Raw genomic sequence first — 16,766 nt, 5'->3', positions numbered from 1 at the left:
TTCTCTTATGCGTGGGAGTACGTGGGAGTACAAAATTAAAATCCCTTGGAGCTGATCTGCTGGTGTTTTTACAGTATTATGTCCAACAATAAAAAATGCAATTAAAATTGGGAACACTGCTATACATTCCCACCAGCTCTCCCAGGCAAACATGGGTCAGGCCTCTTACCATAGACCCTAACTTCAAGTAGAGGTAGATGAGTGTATGAGGACTGCCACAGCTGTCAGGATCAACAGTTCCATGTGAACTGTAGCTCTGACATCTCTCTCCTGGGCCCTCGTGTGTGTAGGGCCCTCTGTTCCACTGGAGAGGCACAGTGAAATCAGGCTCCTTCAGTCTCCTGGATGTGTGAGTGGAGAGACTCAGAGCAGTCAAGTGGATCACTCACACCTCCAATCTGCAGTACCTTTAACAACGCTCAATGGACGGCCATACATGGCCAACACTTATCACTAACTGCCAGTCTCTTCTTTCAGGGTGGATACATATCCTACACACTCAAGCACAATTGATCACACGCATGAACATGCACACACAGACAACCTTCAATACAATATTAGACATCAGTCTCTCCTGTGGGATGTAAACTGATGATGTTCAAACTTTTCCTATGTGAGATGTGAGTTTATTTATTTTGGCTTCCAATGTTCCCTGTCACGCTGATGATTTAACAGGTCCTGTAGGGCTCCTATACAGCGATCACCAGTAAAATGTCTGACAAGGCGGCAGGTGTTGGTTTAATGAAAGCTAACTAGTTGATTTGCCAGTAGGGAGATGGCAGGCGGGACGACGACGAAACACATCCTTTACTGTTTATAGACAGGCAGGCATTGAATCTCTGTCTCCTGCGAACCTTTTTAAGGTTCCAGACAGGATTTTATGCATTGTTTGTGTCTTGTTTTTATGTATGCTCAGATTGTACAAGGTAAATGGCATTGTTTGTAATAGATGAATTGTGCTTTGAAGCTGTGTGGTTGTGTTTATGCGTAATATTATGCGCCTCTGTGCTACGCCACTGCTTATAACTATCCAGCTCAGGGCTCCAGCTATGCATTTCGTTTGCTAACTAAGTGGTTAGATGTCAAGAACAAGCTTCTTGGTTACAGCAGAGACAATCAATCTCCTCCTGGATCAAGATCCCTGTTGCCTAAATTGTTATGGTTGTAAAAATGTAAATAAAGTTTGTTTAAAAAATAAATAAATAGCGCCCCTTGTGTGAATTTCCGGTGTACCCCAGTAAGGTACAGAAACGGTATGAAAATATGGATACCGCCCTACTGTAGTTGTTGACCCTGTTGTTGTGTCTTGCAGGAGTCAGCCTGCTGGTACCCCATGGGGCGATCGCTGAGGACCCTTCCTCTGAGATGTTCATGGTCATTAATCAGGGAGAGTCCAGGTGAGAGCACATCTCATGACCGTCTGTCTTTCAGTCCCCATCTATTTCCTCATCTTGCTTCTTTCATCAAACTTTACCATTCTTTACCAGTTGAGCTATGCTACTTGTCCACCTTTCCCCACCTATGTAACAATGTACGCTGAGAGTCGGGAAGCAAGTTCAGGGAGTGAATACATTTAATAAATGAACAAAACAAGAAACACAAACAGCGCACTGACATGAAACAGGAACAATGACGACTGGGGAAGAAATCAAAGGGAGTGATATATAAAGGGCAGGTAATCAAGGAGGTGATGGAGTTCAGGTGAGTGTCATTATGCGCGTAACGCTGGTGACAGGTGTGCGCCCTAACGAGCAGCCTGGTGACCTAGAGGCCGGAGAGGGAGCACAAGTGACAACCCATTTCAACCTTCTGAGGTAAAAGCGTAATAAATAACCCAGTGTATCCATTACAATTCTGCATAGCTGAATATTTCTTTAGCTAATTTGGGCAAATAATAACCTCCAAATGAAGACTCACAATGGATGTAGTCTTTCCTGCTCAGTATAAACGTTGATGACCCTTCCCACTCTGTGTTTATGGAGGGCTCTGGCAGATGGACCCAGCGAGCACCATAGCCTATCTAGCAGTCTCCACAGGTATCCTTTAGGTGTCAAGATCAGGCTGATCATTTCCACTGTAGCCTCACAGGTGTTATTCCAGCAACAGAGAAAGTTCAGTTCATGTGCAGCAAGCTGGGTTGATTTCAAATGTTTTCTGACTTCAAGGAAGTAAAGTCCATATACCCAGTAAAGTAGAGACACACACAGACAGTAGGAAGAAAGAATATGGGTTGAGGTGGTGGATCTCTCATCTTGACATACAGTATTATTCATTCCCGTCATGGGCAGGTAATGATCCTGTGATGGACTCCCCTCTCCAGGGGGCCTCTGCTCTGGCTGCTCCTTAGTGGAAGCCCCCTGGGACTACAGCCTGGTAGCCGTCACCACTCATTCACAGCTCTCCATTACAACAAAGTAGGGGAAGGAAGAAGTGTGAAACTCCAAGGAAGGGACCTAAAATGGCTGACATTTCGTGGTCTGAGCATTCAAAGACAGCTAAACTCATTGTTTTCAGTATGTTCAGTGCATACCCGATCTGGGTGAAATATTTCAGAGTAGCTATAAGAATTTTTGATTTTCTATTGATTTCAAATATACCTGAAATATACTTTCAAGTACAGATAGGTTCAGGCCTGACAAGTAAATGGTATTTTTTCCACTATGTGAACGATTCAGCGTTATACGAGTGAGTCTGTTTACTGTGTAGACATCTCTCCCTGACTGAGGTTTGTGGACTTGTCATCCTGAGAGCTGTCACTCACTATCTATCCTCACCAGCCAGAGGTGCCAGCAGAGAATTGCGTCCTTTCTTCTCTCTAAACCAAACAATCCACAGCCAATAGACTTATCCCAGCCATATAACAGAATTCCATTAAAATATATTTTTCAGGTTGTTATTTTGAACTCTGTCAAAGGTTTGGGGAAAATATTTTTAAGACTGTTGGTTGGTTTTGGTGAAGTTGGAGATATTTCCTTTGCCCTCAATTGTTAGATGAAAGCATTTGTGTTTTTTTAATAGGAAACTTTTAACCTATTAGGGCAGAATCAGCCCAACTTTCTCACCACAGATAGAATTTGAGTTCATGGTGGTAAAAAGCAAAGGCAGTATATAAACATTTCTTCTGTTGTTGTCTGGTCTATTGCAGATCTGTTTATATTTCAAAACCAGAGCCACCTGTTTTATGCACCCACATTTCTACAACAACTTGGGAAGTGAATTTAAAGTTCTACATTCTAAATGTTCTTTATTGAAGTTCCGGATGACAGGTGTTTTCCCTTTGTGGTGTGGGAGTACGGTCATGACTGGGGCTGTGCAGTGCATCTAGGTGGTGTGGGAGTACGGTCATGACTGGGGCTGTGCAGTGCATCTAGGTGGTGTGGGAGTACGGTCATGACTGGGGCTGTGCAGTGCATCCAGGTGGTGTGGGAGTACGGTCATGACTGGGGCTGTGCAGTGCATCTAGGTGGTGTGGGAGTACGGTCATGACTGGGGCTGTGCAGTGCATCTAGGTGGTGTGGGAGTACGGTCATGACTGGGGCTGTGCAGTGCATCCAGGTGGTGTGGGAGTACGGTCATGACTGGGGCTGTGCAGTGCATCTAGGTGGTGTGGGAGTACGGTCATGACTGGGGCTGTGCAGTGCATCTAGGTGGTGTGGGAGTACGGTCATGACTGGGGCTGTGCAGTGCATCTAGGTGGTGTGGGAGTACGGTCATGACTGGGGCTGTGCAGTGCATCCAGGTGGTGTGGGAGTACGGTCATGACTGGGGCTGTGCAGTGCATCTAGGTGGTGTGGGAGTACGGTCATGACTGGGGCTGTGCAGTGCATCTAGGTGGTGTGGGAGTACGGTCATGACTGGGGCTGTGCAGTGCATCTAGGTGGTGTGGGAGTACGGTCATGACTGGGGCTGTGCAGTGCATCCAGGTGGTGTGGGAGTACGGTCATGACTGGGGCTGTGCAGTGCATCTAGGTGGTGTGGGAGTACGGTCATGACTGGGGCTGTGCAGTGCATCCAGGTGGTGTGGGAGTACGGTCATGACTGGGGCTGTGCAGTGCATCTAGGTGGTGTGGGAGTACGGTCATGACTGGGGCTGTGCAGTGCATCTAGGTGGTGTGGGAGTACGGTCATGACTGGGGCTGTGCAGTGCATCTCTCCCCCTTGAGGATGACATGACTCCTTCGCCCAGCCACTGTACCTTCTGGGCAGCCTCAACAACACCCCACAGGGACAGACTGTGTCTGTTGTCCAAATGACACCCTATGCCCTTTATAGTGCACTACTTTTGACCAGGGCCCATAGTTACAGTATAGAGAATAGGGTGCCATTTGGGATGCAGATGGCCTGTTTATTCTGGCTGTCCTGCTGTTCTCCTAAGCCCCTTCGGGTCATATGGTCATTTGATCAGCAGGTGGGATGTCACTGACTGTCTCTGGCTGATTGGTAATGGTTTTAACATAGCATATTCATTTTAATGCCACTAAAAGGCATGTACAAAAAATATCATAAAATCAGATCTTGTAGTCTATCGTGTACAGCATTCCCCTTTATGTACCAATCTGATGAATGTCCCTGTTCTCTGCCCAGGAATATGCGTCACCTTAAGAAATTGACAAAATCCCAGTTGGACAGGCAGGTGGGAGACTACAAGCAAATCAAGGTGAAGCTAATGGAGCATGTTAATGTGTGCATTTATTTAGCCCTGCGCAGCCTCTCCTCTCTCTGTGGCGTTGTGGCCCAATATGCCACTTTGCACAGCTCCCCAGTCCCTGAAGAGAGAGTGATCAGTCACTTTGAATAATGGACCTCATCTAGGGCCAGGGAGGCAGCCGAGCCATACGTAGGTACAGGACCCTTCATGATGATGACAAGTGGAATTGAAAAAGAGGAATGCATCCCAAATAGCACCCTAAATAGTACACTACTTTTGACCAGAGCTGGTCAAAATAGTGTACTGTATAGGGAACAGGGTGCAGTTTGGAATGCAGAGAGGTGCTTCTGCTTTTTTGTGCTGCTACTGCTGGACTCTTCTCAGTCATAAGTGGTAGGGAGCTACTTAAAACCCAGGTAATCTGCTCCTTGCGTAGCTGCTCTTACTGTTGAATGTGTGATCAGGCTTGTCGCTGTTGGCTGAAGGATAATCAGAGATATCGCTGGCCCATTCCAATCTATGCAAGGCTGCTGGTGATTGAGAGTGAGCAGTGAGCTCTCGTCTGAATAAAAAAGGTACAGGATGACTGTGTGAGGTGGAAGTTGTATTCATAAGCACAGAATATGCAACCATATATTTTATTGCTGTTTATTACTGCATTCTCTAGTAGGGTATTCAGAATATTGTGCTGTTCTATAACATGAGCCAGTAAAATACATATACTATAAAAGGAAAAATATATTTTATCAATTGAAGTCCTGACTCATTGAACATGTTTGGAAAGTCTAAGAGGTGTCTGCATTATACAGTGCGATACAATATACACAGTATACCTGTAACGATTCTCGTCCTCTTCGTCTGAGGAGTATGAAGGATCGGACCAATATGCAGCGTGTTAAGTGTCCATAATAGATTTTTAATAAATCAAAATGAACACAGAAAAAAAATAACAAAACACGAACAAACAACCGAAACAGTCCCGTATGGTGCAAACACTGAAACAGGAAACAATCACCCACAAAACACAATAGAAAACAGGCTAAACATGGCTCCCAATCAGAGACAACGCCTGACACATGCCTCTGATTGAGAACCATACTAGGCCAAACACATAGAAATATAACAACAGAGCAAAACATAGAAAAACAACATAGAATACCCACCCCAACTCACGCCCTGACCAACTAAAATAAAGACATAAAAAAGGAACTAGGGTCAGAACGTGACAATACCAAACATTAAGAACATTCCTAACATTGAGTACCACCCCCCCACCTCTTTTGCCCTCAGAACAGCCTCAATTCGTTGGGTCATGGACTATACAGGGTGAAAAATGCGTTCCACAGGGATGCTGGCCTATGTTGACTCCAATGCTTCCCACAGTTGTGTCAAGTTGGCTGGATGTCCTTTGGGTGATGGACCATTCTCGATACACAGGAAACTGTTGGGCATGGAAAAACCCAGCAGAGTTGCAGTTATTGACACAAACCAGTGCACCTGGTACCTACTACCATACCCCGTTCAAAGGCACTTACATGTTTTGTCTTGCCCATTCACCCTCTGAATGGCACACATACACAATCCATGTCTCAGTTGTCTACAGGCTTAAGTATAATTTTTTAACCTGTCTCCTCCCCTTCATCTACATTGATTGAAGTGTAATTAATAAGTGACATCAATAAGGGATCATAGCTTTCCCCTGGTCAATCAATCAAATTTATTTATAATGCCCTTTTTACATCAGCCGATGTCACTTGTTAAGTGCTATACAGAAACCCAGTCTAAAACCCCAAACAGCAAGCAATGCAGAAGCAGAAGCACGGTGGCTAGGAAAAACTCCCTAGAAAGGCCAAAACCTAGGAGGAAACCTAGAGAGGAACCAGGCTCTGAGGTGTGGCCAATCCTCTTCTGGCTGTGCCGGGTGGAGAAAACAGAACATGGCCAAGATTTTCAAACATTCATAGATGACCAGCAGGGTAAAATAATATTAATCACAGTGGTTGTAGAGGGTGCAACAGGTCAGCACCTCAGGAGTAAATGTCAGTTGGCTTTTCATAGCCGAGCAGCAGGTACGGTAGAGAGAGAGAGTCAAAAACAGCAGGTCCGGGACAAGGTAGCACGTCCGATGAACAGGTCAGGGTTCCATAACCGTAGGCAGAACAGTTGAAACTGAAACAGCAGCATGACCAGGTGGACTGGGGACAGCAAGGAGTCATCAGGCCAGGTAGTCCTGAGGCATGGTCCTAGGGCTCAGATTTTACAGATAGAGATAGAGGGATCATAAGTAAATTCACACAGGACACCGGATAAGACAGGAGAAATACTCCAGAGATAACAGACTCACCCTAGCCACCCGACACAACTATTGCAGCATAATTCCTGGAGGCTGAGACAGGAGACACTGTGGCCCTGTCCAACTATACCCCCAGACAGGGCCAACCAGGCAGGATATAACACCATCCATTTTGCCAAAGCACAGCCCCCTCAACACTAGAGGGATACCTTCAACCACCAACTTACTACCCTGAGACAAGGCCGAGTATAGCCCACGAAGATCTCTCCCACGGCACGAACCCGAGGGGGGCGCCAACCCGGACAGGAAGATCACGTCAGAGACTCAACCCACTCAAGTGACGCACCCCTCCTAGCGACAGCATGGAAGAGCACCAGTAAGCCAGTGACTCATCCCCCGTAATAGGGTTAGAGGCAGGAAATCCCAGTGGAGAGAGGGGAACCAGCCAGGCAGAGACAGCAAGGGTGGTTCGTTGCTCCAGTGCCTCTCTGTTCACCTTCACACCCCTAGGCCAGACTACACTCAATCATAGGACCTACTGAAGAGATGAGTCTTCAATAAAGACTTAAAGGTCAAGACCGAGTCTGCGTCTCTCACATGGATAGGCAGACTAATCCATAAAAATGTAGCTCTATAGGAGAAACCCCTGCCTCCAGCTGTTTGCTTAGAAATTCTAGGGACAATAAGGAGGCCTGCCTTTTGTAACCGTAGCGTACATGTAGGTATGTATGGCAGGGCCAAATCAGAAAGATAGATAGGAGCAAGCCCGGTCACAAGACACTTTGTAAGTTAGCAGTAAATCCTTGAAATCAGTCCTAGCCTTAACAGGAAGCAAGTGTAGAGAGGCTAGCACTGGAGAAATATGACCACATTTTTGGGTTCTAGTCAAGATTCTAGCAGCCGTGTTTAGCACTAACTGAAGTTTATTTAGTGCTTTATCTGGGTAGCCGGAAAGTACAGCATTGCAGTAGTCTAATCTAGAAGTGACAAAAGCATGGATTAATTTTTCTTCACAGAACATTTCTGATTTTACAATTTTACGTAGATGGAAAAAAGCTGTCCTTGAAACAGTTTTGATATGTTCGTCACAAGAGAGATCAGGGTCCAGAGTAACGCCAAGGTCCTTTACAGTTTATTTGAGACGACTGTACAACCATCAAGATTAATTGTCAGATCCAACAGAAGTTATCTTTGTTTCTTGGGACATAGAACTAGCATCTCAGTTTTGTCCGAGTTTAAAAGTAAAACATTTGCCGCCATCCACTTCCTTGTGTCTGAAACACAGGCTTCCAGGGAAGGCAATTTTGGGGCTTCACCATGTTTCATCAAAATGTACAGCTGTGTATCATCTGCATAGCAGTGAAAGTTAACATTATGTTTCCAAATTACGTCACCAAGAGGTAAAATATATAGTGAAAACAACAGAAGTCCTAAAAGGTTGAGGAACACCGAAATGTACAGTTGATTTGTCAGAGGACAAGTCCATCCACAGAGACAAACTGATATCTTTCAAAAAGATAAGCTCTTAATTAACCAGGCCAGAACTTGTCCATGTAGACCAATTTGGGTTTCCAATCTCTCCAAAAGAATGTGGTGATCGAATGGTATCAAAAGTAGCACTAAGGTCTATGAACACGAGGACAGATGCAGAGCCTTGGTCTGACGCCATTAAAAGGTAATTTACCACCTTAACGAGTGCAGTCTCAGTGCTATGATGGGGTCTAAAACCAGACTGAATCATTTCGTATACATTGTGAGTCTTCAGGAAGGCAGTGAGTTGCTGCGCAACAGCTTTTTCAAAAATAATTGTGAGGAATGGGAAATTTGAAATATGCTGATAGTTTTTTATATTTTCTGGGTCAAGGTTTGGCTTTTTCAAGAGAGGCTTTATTACTGCCACTTTTAGTGAGTTTGGTACACATCCGGTGGATAGGGAGTCGCTTATTATGTTCAACATAGGGGGGTAAAGCACAGGAAGCAGCTCTTTCAGTAGTTTAGTTGGAATAGTGTCCAGAATGCAGCTTGAAGGTTTAGAGGCCTTAACTATTTTCATAAATGTGTCAAGAGATATAGTATTAAAAAATGTGTGGGTCTCTCTTGATCATAGGTCCTGGTAGTGTTGTGCAGACTCAGGACAGCTGAGCTTTGGAGAAATATGCAGATTTAAACAGGAGTCCATAATTTGCTTTCTAATGATCATGATCTTTTCGTCAAAGAATTTATGAATTTACCACTGCTGAAGTGAAAACCATCCTCGCTTGGGGAATGCTGCTTTTTAGTTAGCTTTGCGACAGTATAAAAAATAAATGTTGAATTGTTCTTATTCTCCTCAATTAAATTGGAAAAATAGGATGATCGAGCAGCAGTGAGGGTGTCTTTCCAAGCTAATCAGAAGACTTCCAGTTTGGTGTAGCGCCATTTCCGGGTATTTATTTATACCAGGGAGCTAGTTTCTTACGAAAAATGTTTTTGGTTTTTAGGGGTGTGACTGTATCTAGGGTATTACGCAAGGTTAAATTACGTTCCTCAGTTAGGTGGTTAACCCTTTGTTATACTCTGACGTCCTTTGGTAGGTGGAGGGAGTCTGGAAGGGCATCTAGGAATCTTTGGGTGGTACGAGAATTTATAGGACGGCTTTTGATGATCCTTGGTTGGTACTGAGCAGATTATTTGTTGCGATTGCAAATGTAATAAAACGGTGGTCCGATAGTCCAGGATTATGAGGAAAAACATTAAGATCCACAATATTTATTCCACGGTACAAAACTAGGTCCAGAGTATGACTGTGGCAGTGAGTCGGTCCGGAGACATGTTGGACAAAACCCACTGAGTCAATGATAGCTCTGAAAGCCTTTTGGAGTGGGTCTGTGGACTTTTCCATGTGAATATTAAAATCACCAAGAATTTGAATATTATCTGCCATGACTACATGGTCCGATAAGGAACTCAGTGAGGAACGCTGTATATGGCCCAGGAGGCCTGTAAACAGTAGCTATAGAAATGGATTGAGTAGGCTGCATAGATTTCTTGACTAGAAGCTCAAAAGACGAAAACACAGTCATTTTCTTTTTATGTAAATTGAAATTTGGTATCGTAAATGTTAGCAACACCTCCGGCTTTGTGGGATGTGGTGGGGACATGGTCACTAGTGTAACCAAGAGGAGAGGCCTAATTTAACACAGTAAATTCATCAGGTTTAAGCCATGTTTCAGTCAGGCCAATGACGTCAAGATTATGATCAGTGACTAGTTCATTGACTATAACTGCCTTGGAAGTGAAGGATCTAACATTAAGTAGCCCTATTTTGAGATGTGAAATATCACAATCTCTTTCAATAATGACAGGAATGGAAGAGGTCTTTATTCCAGTGAGATTGCAAAGGCGAACACCTCCATGTTTAGTTTTGCCCAACGTAGATCGAGGCACAGACACGGGGAGCGGGATAGCTGAGCTGACTACACTGACTGTGCTAGTGGCAGACTCCACTAAGCTGGCAGGCTGGCTAACAGCCTGCTGCCATGCTGCACCCTATTTCATTGTGGAACTAGAGGAGTTTGAGCCCTGTCTATGTTCATAGATAAGATGAGAGCACCCCTCCAGCTAGGATGGAGTCATTCACTCCTCAGTAGGCCAGGCTTGGTCCTGTTTTTGGGTGAGTCCCAGAAAGAGAGCCAATTATCTACAAATGCTATCTTTTGGGGGGGGCAGAAAACAGTTTAATTGGCTGCAATTCCGCTACCGGGAGCGATATGACAACAGCCAGTGAAAGTGCAGGGCGCCATATTCAAACAGAAATCTCATAATTAAAATTCCTCAAACATACATGTGTCTTATATCATTTTAAAGGTAATCTTGTTGTTAATCCCACCAAAGTGTCCGATTTCAAATATGCTTTTCATCGAAAGCACTACAAACGATTATGTTAGGTCACCACCAAACCACAATAAGCACATTTTTCCAGCGAAATATAGCTGTCACAAAAAGCAGAAATAGAGATAACATTAATCACTAACCTTTGATTATCTTCATCAGATGACACTCATAGGACTTCATGTTACACAATACATGCATGTTTTGTTTGATAAAGTTCATATTTATATAAAGAAATCTGAGTTTACATTGGCGCGTTATATTCACTATTGTATTCACTATACATCAAGTGATTTTGCATAGCCACATCGTTTCAACAGAAATACTCATCATAAATGTATATGATAATGCAAGTTATACACATGGAATTATAGATATACCTCTCCTTAATGCAACCGCTGTGTCAGATTTCAAAAAAACTTTACGGAAAAGCAACCCATGCAATAATCTGAGACGGCGCTCAGAAATATAATAAAATTAGCCGCCATTTTGGAGTCAACAGAAACCAGAAAATACATGATAAATGTTTCCTTACCTTTGATGAACTTCATCAGAATGCAGTCCTAGGAATCCCAGGTCCACAATACATGCTTTATTTGTTCGATAATGTCTGTTATTTATGTCCAATTAGCTACTTTGGTTAGCGCGTTTGGTAAACAATTCCAAAGTCACAAAGCGCGTCCACTATAACATGACGAAATGTCCAAAAGTTCCGTAACAGTCAGTAGAAACATGTCAAATGATGTATTGAATCAATCTTTAGAATGTTGTTAACATACATCTTGAATAACGTTCCAACCGGAGAATTAGATTGACTTCAGTTGAGCGATGGAACGGAGCTGCCTATCAAAGCATGGTCAAAGCATGGTCAGCTCGTGGCAATGGTGACTAATTCCTGTCTCCATCGGCCCCCCTTCACATTAGAGTCATCAGACAAAGTTACATTGACTGTTGACATCTAGTGGAAGCCGTAGGAATTGAAAACTCATCCATATCTCGCTGTAATTTCAATGAGAGCTTGGTTAAAAATCTACCACCCTCAGAAAAAATCCAAACAGGAAATGGAACTTCTCTGGTTTTTGCCTGCCATATGAGTTCTGTTATACTCACAGACATAATTCAAACAGTTTTAGAAACTTCAGAGTGTTTTCTATCCAATACTACTGACAATATGCAAATATTAGCAACTATGACTGAGGAGCAGGCCGTTTACTCTGGGCACCTTTCATCCAAGCTACTCAATACTCCCCCTGCAGCCATAAGAAGTTATTAACCAGCGATTGAGTTGTGAGACTGCTGTAGAGCTCATCACTTACCCTAACTGGAAGGGGACCAGAGACAATTACTCGATGCTGACACATCTTTCTAGCTGATTTACACGCTGAGGCTCTGTTGCGCTTGGTGACCTCTGATTGTTTCATCCTAACGTCATTGGTACTGAAGTGGATAACAATATCCCTATACCCTCTACACTCGCCAGTTTTGGCCTTAGCCAGCACCATCTTCAGAATAGCCTTAACGTCTGTAGCCCTGTTTGATCGCCGGATGATTCTTTTTAAGTCTAATACTGCAGGTAATGGTGTCGCCAATGACTCGGGTTTTCAATTTGTCAGAGTTAATGGTGGGACGCTTCGGCGTCTCAGACCCCGTAACGGGTGGAGGAGAGACCAGAGAAGGCTAGGCCTCTGACTCCGACTCGTTGCTTCATGGGGAAAACCGGTTGAAAGATTCTGTCGGCTGAATAAGTGACACCGGTTGAGCATTCTTACAGAATTTCCTTCCAGAAGCCATGAGATTGTCCGGCTGCCAGTGTTGTGCCGAAAATCTCCCCCCCCCCCTTCGCGTTTCTCATTGCTGCGACTTGCTTGCTATATGAGATTTGTCAGTTTAGCCTACATTTCACTGATATTAGTAGCAGAAAGCATTTTTGTATGCAGTTTTCGGTTTGGCTATTTGTTTCAAGTGTATGTGGCTGTTCTTGCTTGTATGCACCCGTGGCAAGATGCCGCCCTGGGCGGCTGCCCATGTCGCCCGTACTTAAATCCAATACATATTTTGTTTTAGTTTATAAATAAATCTCTTTGCCAAAATTCATCATCTCTCCCATGTCTTATTTGACTAGTATTTTTGGAAGTGTAAGGATAAAAGTTCAGCTATAGTTGTTCTGTGGTTGTTCGGGCGGCAGGTAGCCTAGTGGTTAGAGCGTTGGGCCAGTAACCGAAAGGTTGCTTGATCGAATCACCGAGCTGACAAGGTAAAAATCTGATGGTCTGCCCCTGAACAAGGCAGTTAACCCACTGTTCCTAGGCCATCATTGTGTGTTCTTAACTGACTTGCCTAGTTAAATAAAATAAAAAAATGTTTATTGCTTGCCAACAAGCTCCCTCCTCTGTTTAATATAACACACATACATGTATTATTAATGTAGGTTGCCTATCCTGATGTGAAGTGTGTTATATAGAAAGTAGTTGACTCTGATGTGTGCCACAGAGAGTATTTACCTCTAGCCACAAAATTAAGGAAATTAGAAGGGGGGGGGGGTTCTGGCAGGGGGGAGATTTTCGGCACAACACCGGGACTGTGTGAGGGGATTTATACTACTAACTGTACTTATTTGTGGCACAGACGCTATTTCATTATTTCCTACTGTCACGTCCTGACCATAGTTCTTGTATGTTTTGCTTGTTTATTGTTGGTCAGGACGTGAGCTGGGTGGGAATTCTATGTTGTGTGTCTAGTTTGTCTGTTTCTGTGTCCAGCCTAATATGGTTCTCAATCAGAGGCAGCTGTCAATCGTTGTCCCTGATTGAGAATCATATATAGGTGGCTTGTTTTGTGTTGGGATTTGGTGGGTGATTGTTTCCTGTGTCAGTGTTTGTGCCACACAGGACTGTGACGGTTAGTTCGTTTGTTACTTTGTATAGTGTCTATGTCTAACGTTAGTTGCTTGTGTATTGCACTTTCGTTTGTAGCTTCACGGTCGTTTGTTGTTTTGTATTAGTTTGTCAGTATCTTGTCTTTGTGTTAATTAAATTCATGGAAAATTACCACGCTGCACATTGGTCCTCCGATCCTTCTCTCCTCTCCTCGTCCGAGGAGGAGGAAGAGCTAGACTGCCGTTACACCTACACTTAAATTACCCTTGCCTAACGATTGCGTCTGAAGCTGGGCTTGCAGCTCAGCTATCCTCACCATAAGGCGATCGTTGTCCTGTACATTATGAGTACAGCGACTGCAATTAGAAGGCATAATGTTAATGTTACTACTTAGCTTTGGCTGGTGGAGGTCCTGTAGAACCATGTCCAGATAAAGCGTCCGGGGTGAAAAAGTTTAGGGAAAAAATTGAAATATAAAACGGTAATTAAAAAGTTAAAACCATAAAGTTGGCAGGTAGCAAAGTAACGCGAGCAACAAAACGCACAGCAGCATGTAAACAAGTCCTTAAGTTGTGACAGGAAATGACGTCAGTCCATGTCATGGAAGGAGCAGGTGTTCTTAATGTTTATATACTCACTGTACATTGACGGTGAAAAGTGAACCATCAACGATCCTAACCATTGTTTGGCAGTCCACACTACAGTATGTGTCAATCCTACTGAAATAGTTCACAAAGTCATCTGCCAAAATGTTATTTCCGTCATTGTTTATGCCTCAGGGTATTTGTTTAAAGTAACACAGTGTATGTTGATGCTGTGAACTTTCCACCTTGCTCCCTCGAGGATCTGGATATAGCTCTAATCACTTTTTATTTAGGCGAGGAAATCGAGACAAATCTCAGATCTCTGGTCTGTGATGACTGATATGAGCTTAGAGAGCTTTGCGAAGGCATCTTGCTGCCTTGATCTTACTTGGCCTTTTTAAACCTCTGCCGCCCACCCACCCACCACCCGCTGCCACACCGGCTCCCCCTCCTGGCAACAAAACATTCCCATGCTATTTATTGTCAGACATTTTTTAATGAACACACCATCCTATTTAAAGGTAAATTGTATTCTGACTTTACATTTTGGTTATCTAGCAGGGATGCCAAGAATCAAACACCTGCAGGCGGCTCTTGGTTTCTGTCTGCTTTTTTGTGAATTTGCATGACTGTCTACCACCCTCATTAGTTTTTCCTCATTAACTTCTTTGGGCTGCAAGCCCGAAGCCGGGCACAATATGACAACAGCCACTTCAAGTGCAGGGCGCGAAATTCAAAATATATATTTTTAGAAATATTTAACTTTCACACATTAACAAGTTCAATACAGCAAATGAAAGATAAACATCTTGTGAATCCAGCCAATATTTCCGATTTCTTAAGTGTTTTACAGCGAAAACACAATATAGCATTATATTAGCTTACCACAATAGCCAGAAACACTAGCCATTTACCAGCAGCAAAAGTTAGCGATCGTAACAAACCAGCAAAAGATATATAATTTGACTAACCTTGATAAGCTTCATCAGATGACAGTCCTATAACATCAGGTTAAACATACATTTATGTTTTGTTCGAAAATGTGCATATTTAGAGCTGAAATCAGTGGTTATACATTGTGCTAACGTAGCATCTTTTTCCCAGAATGTCCGGATATTTTTATGACACAACTATTCTGACCAAATAACTATTCATAAACGTTACTAAAAAATACATGTTGTATAGGAAATTATAGATACACTAGTTCTTAAAACTTCTTCTGGCTGCAGCCCGGCGTCGGTACACTTATGACAACAGCCACTTCAAGTGCAGGGCGCGAAATTCAAAATATATATTTTTTAAATATTTAACTTTCACACATTAACAAGTCCAATACAGCATATGAAAGGTACACATCTTGTGAATCCAGCCAACATGTCCGATTTTTAAAATGTTTTACAGGGAAGACACAATATGTAAATCTATTAGCTAACCACGTTAGCAAAAGACACCACTTTTTTTACTCCACCACTTTTTTACTCCATCAGTAGCTATCACAAATTCGACCAAATAAAGATATAAATAGCCACTAACCTAGAAACAACTTCATCAGATGACAGTCTGATAACATATTTATTGTATAGCATATGTTTTGTTAGAAAAATGTGCATATTTCAGGTATAAATCATAGTTTACATTGCAGCTACAATCAGAAATTGCACCGAAAGCAGCCATAATAATTACAGGCACCAACGTCAAATACCTAATTACTCATCATAAAACATTTCTGAAAAATACATAGTGTACAGCAAATGAAAGACAGGCATCTTGTGATTCCAGCCAATATTTCCGATTTATTAAGTGTTTTACAGCGAAAAAAAATGTAGCGTTATATTAGCTTAGCACAATAGCCAGAAACACTTGGGCGCCGACGACTACGACAGATATATGAAATAGCATCATAAAATGTTTCTTACTTTTGCTGATCTTCCATCAGAATGTTGGACAAGGTGTCCTTTGTCCAGAACAATTGTTGTTTGGATTTAGAACGGCAACTTTCCCTCTTCATTTAGCAAGCGCGCTAGCCTAGTGGCACAAAGCTCTCCATGTCAACAAACGGAAGGGAACGGAACATGGCAAAACTCCCGAAAAAATTTCAATAATCTGATGAAACTATATTGAAAAAACATACTTTACGATGATATGGTGACTTGTATCAAATAAAATCAAAGCCGGAGATTGTAGTCGCCTATAACGGCAGCTAAACAAAAGGCAATCTCGCTGTCCACCTCGCGCTCTTCAGAGTACCGAAAATGGGGGACACGTCATTCCAAGATGATGTGTTCAATCTCAGACCAAGATAATCACCTCATTTCTTCTCTCACAGCCTCTTGATACCCAGGGGAAGGTGTATGACGTGCATGTATACTAATAGGTCTCGTGGCCATTTATAGGCAGGAAGAAGAATAGAGCCTCGATTTTAGACTTTCCACTTCCTGGTCAGGAAATGTGCTGCAGAATGAGTTGTTTCACTCAGAGAAATAATTCAAACGGTT

The 16,766-nt window shown here is 43.0% G+C and overlaps 1 protein-coding gene across 5 annotated transcripts in view; it reads left to right on the top strand.

The window, feature by feature from the left end:
• LOC129826571 (netrin receptor UNC5D-like) overlaps positions 1-16,766 on the top strand; it is a 326,296-nt gene that overhangs the window by 292,121 nt on the left and 17,409 nt on the right. For all 5 annotated transcript variants that reach the window (XM_055887464.1, XM_055887460.1, XM_055887462.1 and 2 more), the window contains one exon: positions 1,313-1,397. In XM_055887464.1, coding sequence (XP_055743439.1) covers positions 1,313-1,397 — 85 coding nt within the window. The remainder of the gene's footprint in view (positions 1-1,312; positions 1,398-16,766) is intronic.

The sequence above is a fragment of the Salvelinus fontinalis genome, chromosome 28 (genome assembly GCF_029448725.1).
Source record: "Salvelinus fontinalis isolate EN_2023a chromosome 28, ASM2944872v1, whole genome shotgun sequence".
NCBI lineage: Eukaryota > Metazoa > Chordata > Actinopteri > Salmoniformes > Salmonidae > Salvelinus > Salvelinus fontinalis.
This window is presented reverse-complemented; position numbering and strand designations above follow the sequence as displayed.